Genomic DNA, 16,324 nt, shown 5'->3' with positions numbered 1-16,324 from the left:
TTGTTTTAAAACATGAATTGTGTATTATATATGAATTTAATTGCCTTTGAGAAACCGGCTCGAGATACACTTTTTGTTATATTCCATGGAATGCTCTTAACATCCCGATAGCAATGAATATCTGAAGTGCTTTGACAAAAAATCCATAAAAAAATTTCATCTGTGGAACCCGTAGCGCTGTAAAAAGCACGACCAATCATCTGAGCCGGCCCGGCTAAAATAACTGGATGGCCTACCTGCCTGTCAGCCTTCCATCTGTGCACAAACCTATCTCGTGCCCTCATTGGTCATGTGCTCGTTCGTGTGTGTTGGAGGAGGGGCTCTGTAAGGAAGTAGCAGATTTCTTCCGGCTGTGTATGGAGCTATTTCAGGGTCATACGTTTTGATAAAAATACAATGATGTATTCAAAATAAAAAAAAGTATTTGAAATAATTTTTCAGGTTGAATATTATTTTTGATTCAGTTCAGCAATTTTTTTGAATAATATATTTATTTCCAGATTTCACTTTTATACATATTTTGATATTTGAATCCTTATTTTTTCAGCAAAGACTTTTCGTTTTTCAGATTCAAAACAATAATTTTTTCAGTTTCAAATCTTATTTTTTCAGGTTTCACATTGCTTTTCACCTTAAGACCTTTTTTTTTCGCTTTCAAACTTTTGCCCTGAAATAGCTCCATAGCTGTGTATTTTCAAATTCTAGCGCACTCGAGCTGGTTTCTCCAAAATTACCTACCCCACCTTTAAACTAAGGGATTATAATGATATTTTTTACCCGAAAAGCCTATGGAGCCTCGCCCAGGGCTACAGCCCCCCCCCCCTCCCCTCTTTCTCTAATTTCTTTAAGACCCAAGGTACATTTGTTATTTGGATTGCCTTTACGATCGATAACAGCCTTATACTAAAACCAACAGAAAACACAGCACTGATACAGAGTCGCACTTTTCTTTAATACATATCTTTATTCTTTAAGAATAGAATCAACACAGAATATTTTTTTAACTCTCACCTATATATTAACTTCAGTACATACACAGAAAAAATATTTTGCAGCTTTCTTTTGGTGTATTTTCAGATGGCTTTGTGTTTTTATTTAGTTTTCATGCCACTAGATGTTTTTGATCAGGTCATGTGACAGTGGGCTCTCCTCGGTGAGAGCGCTCTGCCTCTCTCTCTCTCCGTCCTGACTCTAGATTTTCCCTGCAGAGGAAACATAAGACAGTTAGTTGTGAGCTAAAGGGAGTGTGAAGGTGTTGACTTGTTAGAGAGAAGGATGCATTTGTTACAGGAGATGTCTGATTTGATTGGTTGGATACATTAAGCTAGATCACAGTATGGACACTGCCTTCTGCATCTGGCTAGCATCACTTAGCAGAACCAAACAGCTAGCCTGTATTTGTCAAAACTAACTAAATCTGCCTTTTAGAAAACTATTTTAAACAATGTTTAAATTCTAAAAATGAAAAATGTGCAGGAACAATTTATTGGCTGAAACGTGTAACTTCCTGCTCAAAGAGTGCCCATTTTTACACATCACCAGTGTCATATAGTAGGAGATTGACGTTAAATACAGTTCAATTTAAAGTAAATAAATAAATATAAGAAATCTAAACACAACTCTACATTAACTAGGTGGAAAACTACCCCACCTTGCGCAAGAGTCAAGTAAGGTCACCAGAAAATAAGCATTATTTATCAGTCATGTTACAAAAGCAAGCACACATTATTACATGTAACCTTGTTTATAACCACACCTTAGCATACAAGGTCAGTGTGAGGAAAAATCCAGAAACAACTTTGTTATTAAAAGGCACACTATTACGGTAGTCTGATCTCTTTAATGCATAGTCAACATGTGCTAATGTTATTCCTACTTTCAGAGGATCTAAAAGTATCTGTCAGCAATAACCTAAACGACACTTCAAAACTTCCACGATGCAAATACTCTGTTTGATGCTCAGACCAGTTTTTAGATTTCTAATGGTGTATCAAGACCGATGCACCTCCAGCCAAACAGGAGGATCCACGTGCATTAGTCCAGAAACATTTGCAAGACAGAGAAATACAACATGCTTAAATCTGTATCGTGAGTCAGGGGAATACCTGCTAGTGATAAAGGGGAGACTGGATTGTCAGAAAAAGGAATGAAGGAGAGAAAAGCAACAAGGAGAGTAAAGTTAGAGAAATATCATCAAAGATTACATTTAAGCAGAGAGGATAGAATAACAGTTCAAATACATTCAAATAAGTACGAATAGATTAAAATGAGACATTGGGACATTCTTGACATATTCTTAAAATGTACACGTGTGTATATTTTACAAGTAAAGTCTTACATCTTGTAATAACATTTTTTTTAAATGATACCAGCTAAGTATTTAGGCTGCTTAAAAACTCTTAAATAATAATGTGATCAGCATTAGTTATGTCTAAATCAATTTCAGAATGTGTATTCAACACACACACACACACACACACACACACACACACACACACACACACACACACACACACACACACACACACACACACACACACACACACACACACACACACACACACACACACACACACACACACACACACACACACACACACACACACACACACACACACACACACAGATGACCCTCCCCCCCTCCATTGCTGTTTTATTTTATTATTATTTGTATGTATTTATCTTTTCATGTGTCTGTTTTATTATTATTTGTATTGATCTCTTTTTGTACTTTTTTCCTTTTTGTTATGTTGGCTATGTAGATACAGCTAAATGAAAATGGAAAAACTGTTGACCAGAATGTGAACATGTATGTATAATGAAATAAAAACTAAGTTAAGGAAAAAAAGAAAATGGTATTCAAACTTCCCCTCTAAGTCTAACCACATGTTTTCTTGTTTATAACACAGACTGATATGTGTTCCAGAAGGTGTTCCCCCCCATACTGTTTATATATTAAACACATCATATACATACAGGGAACAGGTCACATGTTGAGCTTACCCTCCAGATATGTGCGAGCCACAAACTTGAGCACCTCGTCGATGAGGATGACGGGGAAGGAGAGCTTCAGGACCATCAGCCACTGCTCCACGTTCAAGTGAGTGAGCTTGAAGATCATCTGTGGACCAGAGAGGGGAAAGAGTTGAAGCTGCGAAACTACACGCACGACGTCCAGTTAGAAACAAGCTGTGTGTTCATTACACAGATACTAGTAACATGAATGCTTAGATGACCATGAATAAACTTTTCAATACATGCAAAGAAGAGAAGAAATGTCAACACGCCACATCTGTAATGTATTTTACAATAAACCATGTTCTGCTTATAGCTCTGGATAGTTATAACATAAGCACTCGTGAATATTCATGTTATTGCTTTATACCTATAATCTCAACACGGTATAAAGCTTTTTATGAAGACTTAAAAGTGTCAAATTACTTCAAAGTTTATCACTCATTTATTTTTGCAAGGATCAAAGTCTATTATCATTCTTATAGTTTTCATTTTCTTTTTTACAATGCATTATAATCAGATATTCTGGGTATAAACTAATAAATAATTATGATACTCTGCCTTTAACACAATATGAAATCCCATAAAATGCATTATGAGTACACTTTTATAGCATTTTGAATATTTAAGAGTGCTTATAACTGTAATTATACCGTGCTAATGTGTGTGTGTGTGTGTGTGTGTGTGTGTGTGTGTGTGTGTGTGTGTGTGTGTGTGTGTGTGTGTGTGTGTGTGTGTGTGTGTGTGTGTGTGTGTGTGTGTGTGGGAGGTGGGGACTCACGGGCAGGGGGTCGACGTAGATGATCATGAAGTGGAGGGACATTGAGAGCGACATGGCGCCCACCAGCCACAGGTTGCTCCAGGGAGGCATGCGCACCAGAGACTGGTTCTCTGACAGGCTGGGGGGAGGGGGGAGGAGCGGAGGGGGATTTAATACAGGCTGAACATGTGGGAGGGCTTATGAAAAAGTAAAATAAATGTGTACAAAAGTATGCAAAAACACATCAATATGGTAAATATTGAAACAGGAGGTCCTTAAAATGTTGTGTTCCATCCTACCATAGACATAGTTTCAAAATGTATACTATCACATATCACTTGTTAGACACCCAAAGCGACTTACATACTCAATACTGTGGGCAATCCCCACAGGAGCTATTTGGGGTGAAGTGTCTTGCCCAGGGACACAACGACATGCTGACTGCAGAGGGGTTTGAACCTGTGATCCAACTGATCCTAACACCTACGCACAACCCACTGCGCCACACGCCTCCTATCAATGACCGCACATGATCCTCTGCTTTATAGATATGAGGAATGCTTTAAAAGTACCTATTACAAAAAATGGGGAGCTAATTTGAACTTGTTATATATTGTAACATATATTGATCAGGGGTGGGAGAAGTATCAACAATTTTAAAAGGAAAGTTTGGCCTTTAAATCCCGAATTTAATTGAAAGTAAAAGAGTATTATCAGCTATTTGTATGTAAAATATCAAAAGTAAATCCCTTATTCTGTTACTGAACTGTAGTGGAAAGAAGTAAAGACTGCCAATAAATACAACAAACTATTGAAACTAATGCACTTACAATGGTTGGGCTTATTTGAAGTGAGTATCTCAGCACTTTTCTTGTTTTTATGAGTTTCTATCTTTATGGTTTATTGCACTTATTGTAATCAACTTTCAATAAAGGCGTCAGTTCATGTAAAAAATGTAATAATAATGTTAAAGTACTTTAAATGTGCACATGTGTTCAGGAGTTGAGTTGACGTACTCCTCACCACTAGGGAGGATATTGTGTATTGCTCACTAACAGTGTGGCAGTGAGTGCTGGCAGGATGTGTTCACAGTGCAGTCTGACCTGTTGAGAGCGTTGCACATCTCGATGGTCACCAGCACGGACAGAGCCATGGTCATGGGGGGGGCGGCCTCAAACACCTGGCAGTGGATCCCCTCAAAGTCCTCGTTGTCATCGCTGCACTGCATGAAGTGGGACTGACAGAGAGGAAGGAGAAATAAAATATGACTCAAACCCTGCATGGTCTCGAAGACGCTGAAAGCCTTTCATGAAGTCTGTTGGTAGAGGGTTTCTACAGGAAAGGTTTCAGGTATAGCAGCTGGAGGGAGTCCACAGACGCCTGGTATTTGTACATGTAATAATAATAATAATAATAATAATAATAATAATAATAATAATACGTTTATTTATTATAGCACCTTTCACATAAATCAAATTCGAATAGTGCTTCAAAAGTAAGAACAAAAGTTAAAATGAAGACCACAGAAACATGAATACAATAACCACATGAGGCAGACATTTTTAAGGTCGACATAAAAACAAAACACAGACCACGCTGAGTCCGGAGAGGAACAAACATAATAACATTATTTATGTAAATGGTCTGCTAAGGCTAACATCCCAAAGTTCCCTCCAGAGTGAGTTCCTCTCCCACACACTCCTGAAACGCCCCTGATAGGCTAAAGGGAATCTCTAAGCGGTTGACCAATCACAACAGAGCCTGCCAGCTAACCAATCAGAGCAAATTGGGCTCTAGTTTCAGACAGAGGGTGAAAAGAGGTGCTGCAGCCCAGGCAGTATGAGAGAAATAAAGGGCTTTTTGAACATGAAAGCATGGAGACGTCACACGTAGAGGCACAAAATGCAACTATGAACTTGAAATGAGCCGAATATGTCTTCTTCTTACCAGCTGGTAGAAGCTCACTCCGGGGCCTTCGTCGCAGTACAGGAACCACCAGGCAGCGGCAGCCACTGTTGCTGCTCCAACGTAACCTGGGGGAGAGATTCAAGTGTTTCAGAAAGACGTCTGCAGGCTTTCATCTACAGACAGGACGTCTTTATACAGGAGTTCAGATCCAACACATTGAGTCAACATGTGCATCAGGATCATATTATAGCTGCTAGTGAGTTTTTTTGATGACGTTGTGAAAGAAATCCATATTAATCTGGTGCATGGTACCCAGGAGGCGGATTTGTTACCATGGCAACAACATCATTTAGATTAAAACAACTCTTATCAACAATCGCTCGAGGCCATTTAAGACCGAATAAAAAGGAAATTGCCGAACCACCGGGGGACGAGGGGCTTATCTGCAGTAAAACCAAATGGAACGCTTCACTGGATGAGACGGTTAGAGAGAGAGAGAGAGCGAGGACATAATGTGTTGTACCTCCGATAGCCATATATCTGAAGAACAGCCAGCCGGAGATGAGGGGCTCTTTGGGGGAGCGGGGTCTTTTGCCCATGATGTCCAGGTCGGGGGGGTTGAAGCCCAGGGCAGTGGCGGGCAGACCGTCAGTCACCAGGTTCACCCACAGCAGCTGGACTGGGATCAGAGCCTCGGGGAGACCCAGCGCCGCCGTCAGGAAGATACTGAGGGGGGGGGGGCACATCATTTTACCACCAACAGAACTCAAAGGCACTCTCTTCGAATCAAAACTGCTTTATTGTCTTATCATTACACTGCAAACAACTAAATCAGACGTGTTCGTGGCATCAAGCCTTTGTAATGCCGTTTATATTTCTACTAACTTTCAACGCCACAAAACAATGTCCCAAATGGAGCATTCCTATTGGTGGGATACTAATTATTAGCTAAATTGCCACTTATTGCATGAGATGTGTCAAGACTCCCTTACACGGGCTTGATGCCTAAATGGGTTGGAGATTATTTACTGGTCAAACAACAATATGCCTAGATCAGTGGTTCCCAACCTGGGCGGCGCGCCAGGGGGGGGCGCCAGGCCTCAGATGATTTGAGGCCAAATATCATATTTAGACATTTTATTTTAAAAGATTATTTTTTACTTTTTTTTGTATTTGTATATAATTGTAACGCAATACATGATTGTCACTAAAAGCCTTGTCTCTCAATACAATAACATATACAAAAAATTGATTAATTAATTTGAATACAAATTCAAGTTAGTAGCTATTAAAGGCATAAAAAGACAGCAATGTATAATTGTTTCTTTAATATAAATGTTTCTTCTGCCTGTAAAGTGTCCAAACCAGGCTTTTCTGGATTGTCTGGTCGGTTTCAGTTGGATTATTTGTCACAGTTGCTCCGATCAGATCGGTGTCCTCCATTTTGTAGATTATTTACGACTTTTGAATCCACATAAACACATCGGCAAAATCCGGCTTACTTTGAGCATGTGTTTTAAACAGTTGAATCCCTTTGTGGATTGTTTCCACTTCTGCGCCGTCCTTTAATTTCTTCATACAGCGGGAATCCAAATGAATGAATCCTGAGTCCAATAACCATCAAAGTCACTCCAATAGAGCTCCTTAATTAGGCTTTCTACTCCTTTAACAAAATAATTCACATTCATGCAGTTTGTGACGGTAGTTGTAGCATTTTTGAGACCCCCCCCTTGTGTGTGTGTGTGGGGGGACGCAACTTCCAACAGGAGTCATTTGGGGGGGGTCTTGGGGAAAAAGGTTGGGAACCACTGGCCTAGATAATGGGCGTCGGTTTGTTTTGAAAAGTGGTGGGGACACTTTCAGATAATACAATAAAACAACTAGTGTGTTACGCAGCCCTAATGCAAATTCCCCGTTCTCAAAGTGTTTGACATCCTGACATTTGTGTGTCTTTATTGGTCAGCGTGCACTCACCAGACGACCTCGCCCACGTTGGAGGAGATGAGGTAGCGGATGAACTGCTTCATGTTGTTGTAAATGGCTCTGCCCTCCTCGACAGCAGACACAATGGAGGAAAAGTTGTCGTCAGCCAGGACCATCTCAGAGGCAGACTTGGCAACGGCAGTGCCAGAGCCCATGGCGATGCCAATCTCCGCTTTCTTCAAGGCGGGGGCATCGTTCACTCCGTCACCCGTCTAGGTAGAGGACAGAGGAAGATATGTATTTGGCATCATTTCATTTTCAGTACAAACCCAACCAAATGAACACTCTTTGCTTCTCCTCACCATGGCTGTGATCTCATCGAAGCTCTGCAGGATCTCAACGATCTTGGACTTGTGGGCCGGTTCCACTCTGGCGAAGCAGCAAGCCTTTTTGACGGCGAGCTTCTGATCGTATGGAGCGAGATCATCAAACTCACGACCGGTGAAGGCCTTGTAAGTCACATCCTCGTCTTCACTGAAGATGCCAATACGGCGGCAGATGGCCACAGCTGTGCCTTTGTTGTCACCTGGGAGGACAGGAAGGAAGACTTCATTGTTTTTGTCCAGACTTTACTTGTTGTTTTACAAGATGAGGTCAAAATACTGACGGGAAAAATGTGGATTGAGCATCATTTGCAACCGCTATCTCCCCCGTGTCAATGTCTGATTCACCAAAGATTTTGCACACATTTTATTTGCGTGGAAATTGTCCCGGTTTTTTATTTAACCCTTTGTGGTCGCTTTACAAAAGTTCAGTGGACGCAGAAGCCACACATCCTTATGTACGACTTGTATACTGACCGGTGATCATGATGACCCGGATGCCAGCAGCCCTGCAGAGCTCGATGGCGCCGATGACCTCCTTACGGGGGGGGTCCAGCATGCCAACACAGCCCACAAAGGTCAGGTCAGTCTGGAGAAAAGGAGAGCAAATTGTTTAAGGTCTTTTGAAAACTTCTTGTGATCAAGTACACAAACCACTGCAGCATCTCAATGAGATGTGTGTGTGTACAGATACATCTGTGATGTCTTTTCTGTCTCCTACCTCGTAGTCTATAAACTTGGTGGCGTCCTCCAGGTTCATCTCGTCCCTCCTCAGAGGAGTGTCGCAGGTGGCGAGGGCCAGGCAGCGGAGGGTGTCGCGCCCCGTGCCCCACTCCTTGATGACGGACAGGAGGTGGTCTTTAACGACGCCGGTCAGAGGAACCCGGGTGGTTCCCACACGGACGTACGCACAGCGGTCGATGACTCCTTCTGGAGCTCCCTGGGGATGAAGGTAATATAATCGTTATCAATATATAGCATATGTTATATTTCATTGATTTCAACTTCATTTAGACTATTTCTTGACAACTTCTTTCTACTTAAACAGCTTTATGTGGAACTGTTTGTTATTAATTCTGTTTGAAGTTCCTCAAATATTTTTCCTGTTTTTCGGGAGGTCAGTCCTCCAACTTTTGGATGGACTGCAACAACATTTTGCTTCAAAGAGGCATCCTAATGATTTAAGTCTTCTCCTGCCACCATGAAGTTCACAGTCGTTGTTGTGTGTGAAATATATCAAAAACGATTGAAAAGATGACCCTGACATTTGCTTCAGACATCACCTGAGGAGGAATTGTAATATCTTTGGTGATGACTTGACTTTTTTTTATCATACTGTATGTCCCACACTCACTTTGATAAACATCTTGTTTCCAACAGGAGCTTTGCCAGACTTGGCAGGAGAGCAGTAAACTGACATGGACTTTCTGTCTCTGGAGAACTCCAGCGTGAACTCCTTCTTCATCAGCTGCTTGATCACCTGTTACAAAATCAGAAAAAGTTACAAAAAGCAAAGAAAATCAACCGGTGGAAAAGGAAAACAAAAATTAAGCAAAGGATATCTATTAGAACACTGCAGGTTATGGATATAGTTCCACTGAAACCTGCAATAACAGTTTTTAGTTTTACTACTTACAACCCTTATGTTATGTTTCAGGTTAAAACGATATTAATAACTACGCTCACATTTTTTTATCAGAACAAGGCTTCCTGATATCCTCCACAACAGCTATACAACCACTACAAAACAGATTTTGACCATTTTTGCCACGTCTGAAGGTCTCTAAAAAAGAAAGTGTATCATTTGGTGTTGGGGTCTGGGAGACCCAGCATAATTGTTTTGGGTGACTCGGGGTCAAATTTGGCCCAATCAAGATTCATCTTTGACTTTAGACACCCCAGCCCCACCCCCTCATCTACTGTAACAATAATTTTTCGCAACATGCACCTGGTCTCCCCTCCCTCTGCCCCCCTCCCCCCACGAGAACTCAACCTTTCTCAAAGAATATGTACACTAACACTTGAACCTAAACACACATATGCACGTGTGCGATATGTGGTGTAATGTGTTTTGGGCCATAACATTAAATTACAACAGGATTGTACGGTTATGAACGCATTATAAGTTAGTTATGATGTAGTTAAAACAATATTGGATGATACCACCAATGAAATTGACCCGCGAACACCATCAACGGTAACAGCTTTTGAACACAACACAAGGGTTAAGGGGAGTGGATATTAGAATATTATCACCTTTTAGGTTATATACTTAAGATAATTAAGTTTATCACTTTAAACAAATCCTTTAATGTTCACGTATTACATGCTCCACACCGTGTGATATCTTGGGTAGACTTACAGAGCAGCAGGCGTTGGCCCTCTCCACCTTGGACAGGCCGCGCACCTCAGTGTTGAACACGTTCATCTTCTCCACCAGACAGGACAGCGCTGTCTCAGTGGCCTCACCCACCTTCTCATAGATACCCTTGGCCTGCATCACAGAGAAATGAGAAAGGCACATTTTAGGTTTGTAGTGCGTCACATTTAAACATTATATCATGGACACAAACTTTAGCTCTCTGCAGACCTCGTTGTAGTCCAGAGAGGAGTCGTTGCACAGAGCACAGATAGTCGCCAGCTCAACCAGACCATCATGCTGGCCGCACTTCAGAGAGCTGCCATTCTTTGTCCTGTGAGAAAATAAAAACATTCAGTCAGAAAAAGGTTGTTTGTCTTAAAACATTACATTTTAAACTCTCGTGACACTTACACTTCTCCTTCAGGTGTGTACTTTGAGCCGGAGATGTCAAACTGACCCAGGGAAACATTATCACCGTCGACTTTATCAATGATGAACATCTGCAGGACGAAAAACACATCAGATCTGCACTCCTTTCTCACCCTTCTGGACTGATTTAAAGGTCCCCTATCATACGGTTTTTCATCAATATATTAAAGGTCTCAGATATGTACAAAACATGTCTCTGAAGTGTTTGGCTCCAAACACCAAACAGATCATTGCAGCATCCCATAATCCCCTCTGTTTTCAGCCCTGTTTCAAAAGTGCTGATTCTCTGTCTGTTACTTTAGATGAAAATAAGGAGCCCCTCCCTGCGCCCCTCTGAGAGATATTTGGTTACAAAGAACACAATGGTGCTCTAGGAGGAGATTCAGGTGATAAGGTGGGGGGGGGGAGGTTGGTGATTGGCTAATCGTTACACAAGCCCAAAAATCGTTATGACATCATTTTCAGACAGGTTTTTATATATATGGATCAGGACAAAAAGTGGGGACATGTTTATGTATAAAAGACATGAAAAAGTGGATTTTGCACAATAGGTCCCCTTTAAAGTACATCTGCGTGTGTTTGAACCTACCTTGGTCACACACATCTGGTTGGTGGTGAGGGTCCCGGTCTTGTCGGAGCAGATGACCGAGGTGCAGCCCAGGGTCTCCACAGAGGGCAGGCTTCTCACGATGGCGTTCTTCTTGGCCATACGACGGGTTCCCAGAGCCAGGCAGGTGGTGATGACGGCGGGCAGACCTGGGATGGACGGAGAAAGTGATTAGAGTGGAACAAACATCATTGATGGAAGGTGGACAACACATTTTAGAGGACCTACTTAAAGAATACTTACAACCCCGGAATTATCAGTTGTTTATCAATTACTAACCAACATGTGTAACATTACATTTGTTTGGATTGTGGGTTTTTCTTGCATTTTGTCTTTATTGGATGGAATAACCCCAAATAGACAGAAAAGGAGGAAGAGAGAGTAGAAGACATCCAGCAATGGGCAGCAGGTAGGATTTGAATACTCAGCCTGAGTAAATGGGGAGACTGCTCTACCAGATTACTTTAAAGGGGCCCTATTGTGCTTATTTTCATATTTGTGATTTGTGCTAGTCCCGCCCCTTAGCCTATCCCGTACATGTGTTGGAGCGCTAGTCAATAGAGGGAAGTCAACAAAGGATTCCAATGGAGGCGTTTCAGGCCGGGGGGGGGGGGGGGGGGGGCAGACCATTAACATGCAGCAAAAATGATATAACACTTTACAGGAAAGGGAAAAGCCCAAAAGGCATAATGGAGCCTCTTTATTAATCATCATCCGTTTTCTCCCAGATTTTAACATAGACATTGAAGGACATGTATTGATTTACAAGTGGTCTTCACGGGGGTCACACATCTATCTCAGCCTAACAACATGGTGACAAGACAGAATGTCTAGTCAAAACAACCAAGACTGTAACCCTCCTGCCACAGGCCGGGTGACACAGGTGTTCCCTTCACAGCTCTTCACACATCAGCTGGAGGACACCCAACCTAAGGTATTCCTGTTGGGGGGGGGGGGGGGCTGCAGCACGGTCAGATCTGTTCAAGGCCAAAATCAACTCTGACAAAGGTCTGGAGCGTGTCCAGTTGAGGGGCGTTATGGGGGGCATCTGCTTTCAGATGATGTTGTCCTTGTGGCATCATCGGACTGTAGTCTGTGATGAGCGTTGGCACCGTGAGCAGCTGACTGCAGTGTGACATGGAGGAATGGGAACACCTCTGAATCTCAGACTGTTGTTGTCCACGAATAATTAATCATTGGCAAAGGAGGAGTTTAATTTCACTTAAGCTCTTCATCATAACTGAGGGTACAGCAGCTAAGATGGTATGACTGAGATGAGTAACTATGCAAGCTCTTGATTTACGGACCAGACGTCTTTCCAACTGTCATCTATTGTTGGAGTTGGGTGGGGACCAACAATTAGTTCAAGGAATAAAAGATTATTTGGCTTCCTGTCTTACAAACAGCTGCTTCTCCAAGTCAAGAGGAGACAGATAAGCTGGCCTATGAGTTTATTAGAAAAGGCTGACTTGGCAGAGATCCCAGACCAGACCAGGACACATAGCAACGCATCTTCCAGCACAACACTGTGGAAGGATTGGAGTCAAATAATAAAGATACAAATGTCTTTGTTCTCCTTCACCTGCCACCAGAACCATCAAAAAAGAATGAAGATGGATGTACTTATTTCTACTCTTCGGGACATTTTATACCTTAAAGAAATCAACTTGAAAAAAGCCCATGAAAACGGACTGCAATGTGCTCTTATGATGAAAATATCTAAATCAATGCAGCAGAACCACAGATAACTTCATAGTTATTCCACATATTCTTCTACTTCAGCGATGTCAAACTCAAATACACAGTGGGTCAAAATTCAAAAATGGGTACTAGTCGAGGGCCGGACTGGTTCAATGTTTATTGCAGAACTTATTGAAATGAACTTATTGCACTTATTAAACCTGGAACTAACAAAGCTTAAATGATTGCCTATAAAAACAACATTAAACATTAAATAATCAGTTGCATTCATTTCTTATGGCTCTATCCGCAGCTTTTCCACAGGCCAACAACAGCTTCAACAAAAAAATTTCCCTCAAAGAAAAAAACAAACATGCCCTGCTAGGGTCGCAAGAAAAAAAGTGCAGAAGGAAACATCCATGGAAACTCAGTTTGCTGCTCTGTGATGCTAGTTCAAGCCAGATACTTGGCATCTCATCTCGGGTGCAAGTTTATCAATGTTTGGGGTCAGGCTCTGAGCTGAGGAGACCCTCAGGATTGAGTGAAGGTGTGCGTGCAATGTACCGGCGGGCCAGATCTAATAGTAATTAGAAATTATCCTGCGGGCCAAAATTAAATCCACCACAGGCCTGATTTGGCCCCCGGGCCTTGAGTTTGACGTTGATGTGTTCTACTTTGTTGAAACCTGGCACCTACATTACCCACAATACCATTTGACTGCTGATATATGAGTCAGATTCTAGAGTTTTAGGCCCCTTATATAATGAAGAAACATTAATTACTTTGTTGTATTTATATATTTTGTATTGTTATCATATTTTAATGTCAGTTTTTTTCCTATCTATTGAAGGCACCTCTTCCTATTTGATATTTTTCATTGAAAAATCTGAAAGCCATTTTGTTTGTACATGACATTTTTTTAAATAAGTGTTTTTATGCTAGTCTCAGCTAATGTAGTCTCAAGCCGAGGTTTGGCAAACTCACTTCTGTTAAACTCCACATCTAAAGATCATTCATTTAGACATCTGTCGCCACATTAGGCTTTAATAAACGATTAAAACATATACAGTGAAAACCTAGGTCCCAAGCAGACTTTGATGAGAAGTAATCAGCAAGTCACCCTCATTTGATTTTTAATTGTGCAGCATATTAGATGAGCTACACAAGATAAATATTCATAGAAAACGTAATGCCAGGAGTTTACCTTCAGGGATGGCAGCCACAGCCAGAGCCACAGCGATCTTGAAATAGTAAACAGCGCCACGGATCCAGGAGCCTCCGTGGACGGGGTCGTTGAAATGTCCGATGTTGATCATCCACACGGCCACACAGATGAGGGAGATGACCTGCAGAGAGGCAGAGGGTGTGTAAGACATTGGTGGTGGCTTTGTTTGATCTACAAATGTCCTATATTTTGTTATATCTTATTTCACAGAATGATTCAAAAGAGATACATTTTTATTGTTACAGTTTCAGATGTGTCTTCCTGTCTCACCCACCTTGGACAGCTGCTCTCCGAACTCGTCCAGTTTCTGCTGCAGGGGGGTCTTCTCCTGCTCGGTGGCGGCCATCTGGTCACGAATCTTACCGATCTCAGTGGAGACAGCGGTGGCGATAGCAACACCAGTCGCTCTGCCTGAAGCGATGTTGGTGCCCTGAACAGAAAAACATTACAAAGTTGGTTCATAAAGCTTACCATAATTCGTTTTTAAACAGAAATGAATGTTCCTCAGAGGAAAAATTCGATAAATGTTGGAGTTTTTCTTTTGGCGCGTCCGTGAGGTTGACATTTGTGGTTTTAAGTGAATGTGTCAAATTGGGGAAATTGATGTGCGAACCAAATTCCTGATGATTGGTTAAGACATTCAAATCTATTTATAGTCAGGGAAATATCTACCAATCATGTTTGAGCAGGCTTTTTTGAATGCAGGTAAAAAGTCTAGCGAGAAAGGTAGATCACATTGGACAGAATGACATTTTTTGAAGTTATTCAGCTATTGAATGACCACTTTTTACTTTAATGATCTAAAACTAAATACATATAAATATTCTTCTTTAACTATCAAGTTGTAGACGTCCTCTCTCAACTCCATTCACGCCAGGTTGCTAATTGGACTCCAACCGATGACCAGCACACAGAAAAGGAAGTCTTAGAAAAATATTGACCGGTACCTCGGTAGGTGATTTGGACTGATAACTAATGGGTTTTGAGATGTAAAAAATGATGGCACAAACTTTATTTTGTATGTAAAGTGTTTTAACTGTAGTGTGTCTAAAGCTATGACAAGGAAATGTTGATAATGGAAAAAGTTGGATATGCTATAGAGAGTTGACAGTTGTAGGGTTTCTGGAGAATGAACAGCACGGTAATGGTTTGATGCAACATAAAGGTTTTAAAGAAAGCAGGACTCAGATTAAAAAGACTCACGGAGAACAGCATGTTCTTCTTGTCCTGGTTGACGGCTCGGGGGTCTGGGACGGCATCGGTGTGTTTGATCACACTGACGGACTCACCTGTAGGACACACACACACATGTTGGGCAGTGTGGTCAGTAAATCACGCAGACATGAAAAAATACTTCATGTGTTTCTGTCCTGCAACACCTACCAGTGAGAATGGACTGATCCACACGCAGGGTGGTAGACTTGATGGAGATGAGCCTGATGTCAGCTGGCACTTTGTCACCAACTAGAGTCCACAGAAACAGACAAACACACAAACACACAAACACACAGAAACACAGATTATTTTATTTAGATATGAATTGTTTTATATGATCTGTTTGGCTGCTTTTGTCTTTGGTACAGTACAAACAGCTTCATATCAATTGAATGCAGCATTACAGCAGGGTAGTGTGTGTGTGTGTTTGTGTGTGTGTGTGTGTGTGTGTGTGTGTGTGTGTTTGTGTATGTGTGTGTGTGTGTGCGTGCGTGCGTGCGTGTGTGTGTGTGTGTGTGTGTGTGTGTGTGTGTGTGTGTGTGTGTGTGTGCGTGCGTGCGTGCGTGTGTGTGTGTGTGTGCATGCGTGTGTGTGTGTGTGTGTGTGTGTGTGTGTGTGTGTGTGTGTGGGGGGGTTAAAGCGTTGATTGACTGGTTTTAGCACTCTGGATGGATAGTGTTGTTGTTGAAAACTGATACCACAGTCAGAGAGGGAGACCTTGGGGAGATCATGAAATGAAAGGAACAGGTGTACAGCAAACAGAGGGAGAGACAGAGGAGCGAGCACGCCGCAGATATTAAGTGTATTTATACTCAAG

The 16,324-nt window shown here is 41.7% G+C and overlaps 1 protein-coding gene across 1 annotated transcript in view; it reads right to left on the bottom strand.

Annotated features, from left to right (window-relative positions):
* Positions 1-944: 944 nt before the first annotated feature.
* The window catches only part of atp2a1 (ATPase sarcoplasmic/endoplasmic reticulum Ca2+ transporting 1), a 23,051-nt gene continuing 7,671 nt past the window's right edge, over positions 945-16,324 (bottom strand). The window contains exons 7-26 of the mRNA XM_079645690.1: positions 15,676-15,756; positions 15,496-15,581; positions 14,567-14,722; positions 14,272-14,413; positions 11,370-11,536; positions 10,763-10,851; positions 10,580-10,682; positions 10,352-10,483; positions 9,344-9,469; positions 8,711-8,929; positions 8,467-8,578; positions 7,969-8,192; positions 7,658-7,878; positions 6,207-6,409; positions 5,723-5,808; positions 4,879-5,012; positions 3,797-3,914; positions 3,004-3,121; positions 2,106-2,126; positions 945-1,202 (exon numbers count right to left, since the gene is read on the bottom strand). Of these exons, the coding sequence (XP_079501816.1) occupies positions 1,192-1,202; positions 2,106-2,126; positions 3,004-3,121; positions 3,797-3,914; positions 4,879-5,012; positions 5,723-5,808; positions 6,207-6,409; positions 7,658-7,878; positions 7,969-8,192; positions 8,467-8,578; positions 8,711-8,929; positions 9,344-9,469; positions 10,352-10,483; positions 10,580-10,682; positions 10,763-10,851; positions 11,370-11,536; positions 14,272-14,413; positions 14,567-14,722; positions 15,496-15,581; positions 15,676-15,756 (2,549 nt within the window). The 3' untranslated portion in view covers positions 945-1,191. The remainder of the gene's footprint in view (positions 1,203-2,105; positions 2,127-3,003; positions 3,122-3,796; positions 3,915-4,878; positions 5,013-5,722; positions 5,809-6,206; positions 6,410-7,657; positions 7,879-7,968; positions 8,193-8,466; positions 8,579-8,710; positions 8,930-9,343; positions 9,470-10,351; positions 10,484-10,579; positions 10,683-10,762; positions 10,852-11,369; positions 11,537-14,271; positions 14,414-14,566; positions 14,723-15,495; positions 15,582-15,675; positions 15,757-16,324) is intronic.

Source organism: Notothenia rossii (genome assembly GCF_949606895.1).
Source record: "Notothenia rossii genome assembly, chromosome: 8".
Taxonomy (NCBI): domain Eukaryota; kingdom Metazoa; phylum Chordata; class Actinopteri; order Perciformes; family Nototheniidae; genus Notothenia; species Notothenia rossii.
The sequence above is the reverse complement of the archived record's forward strand: the minus strand, read 5'-3'. Positions and strand labels throughout refer to the sequence as shown.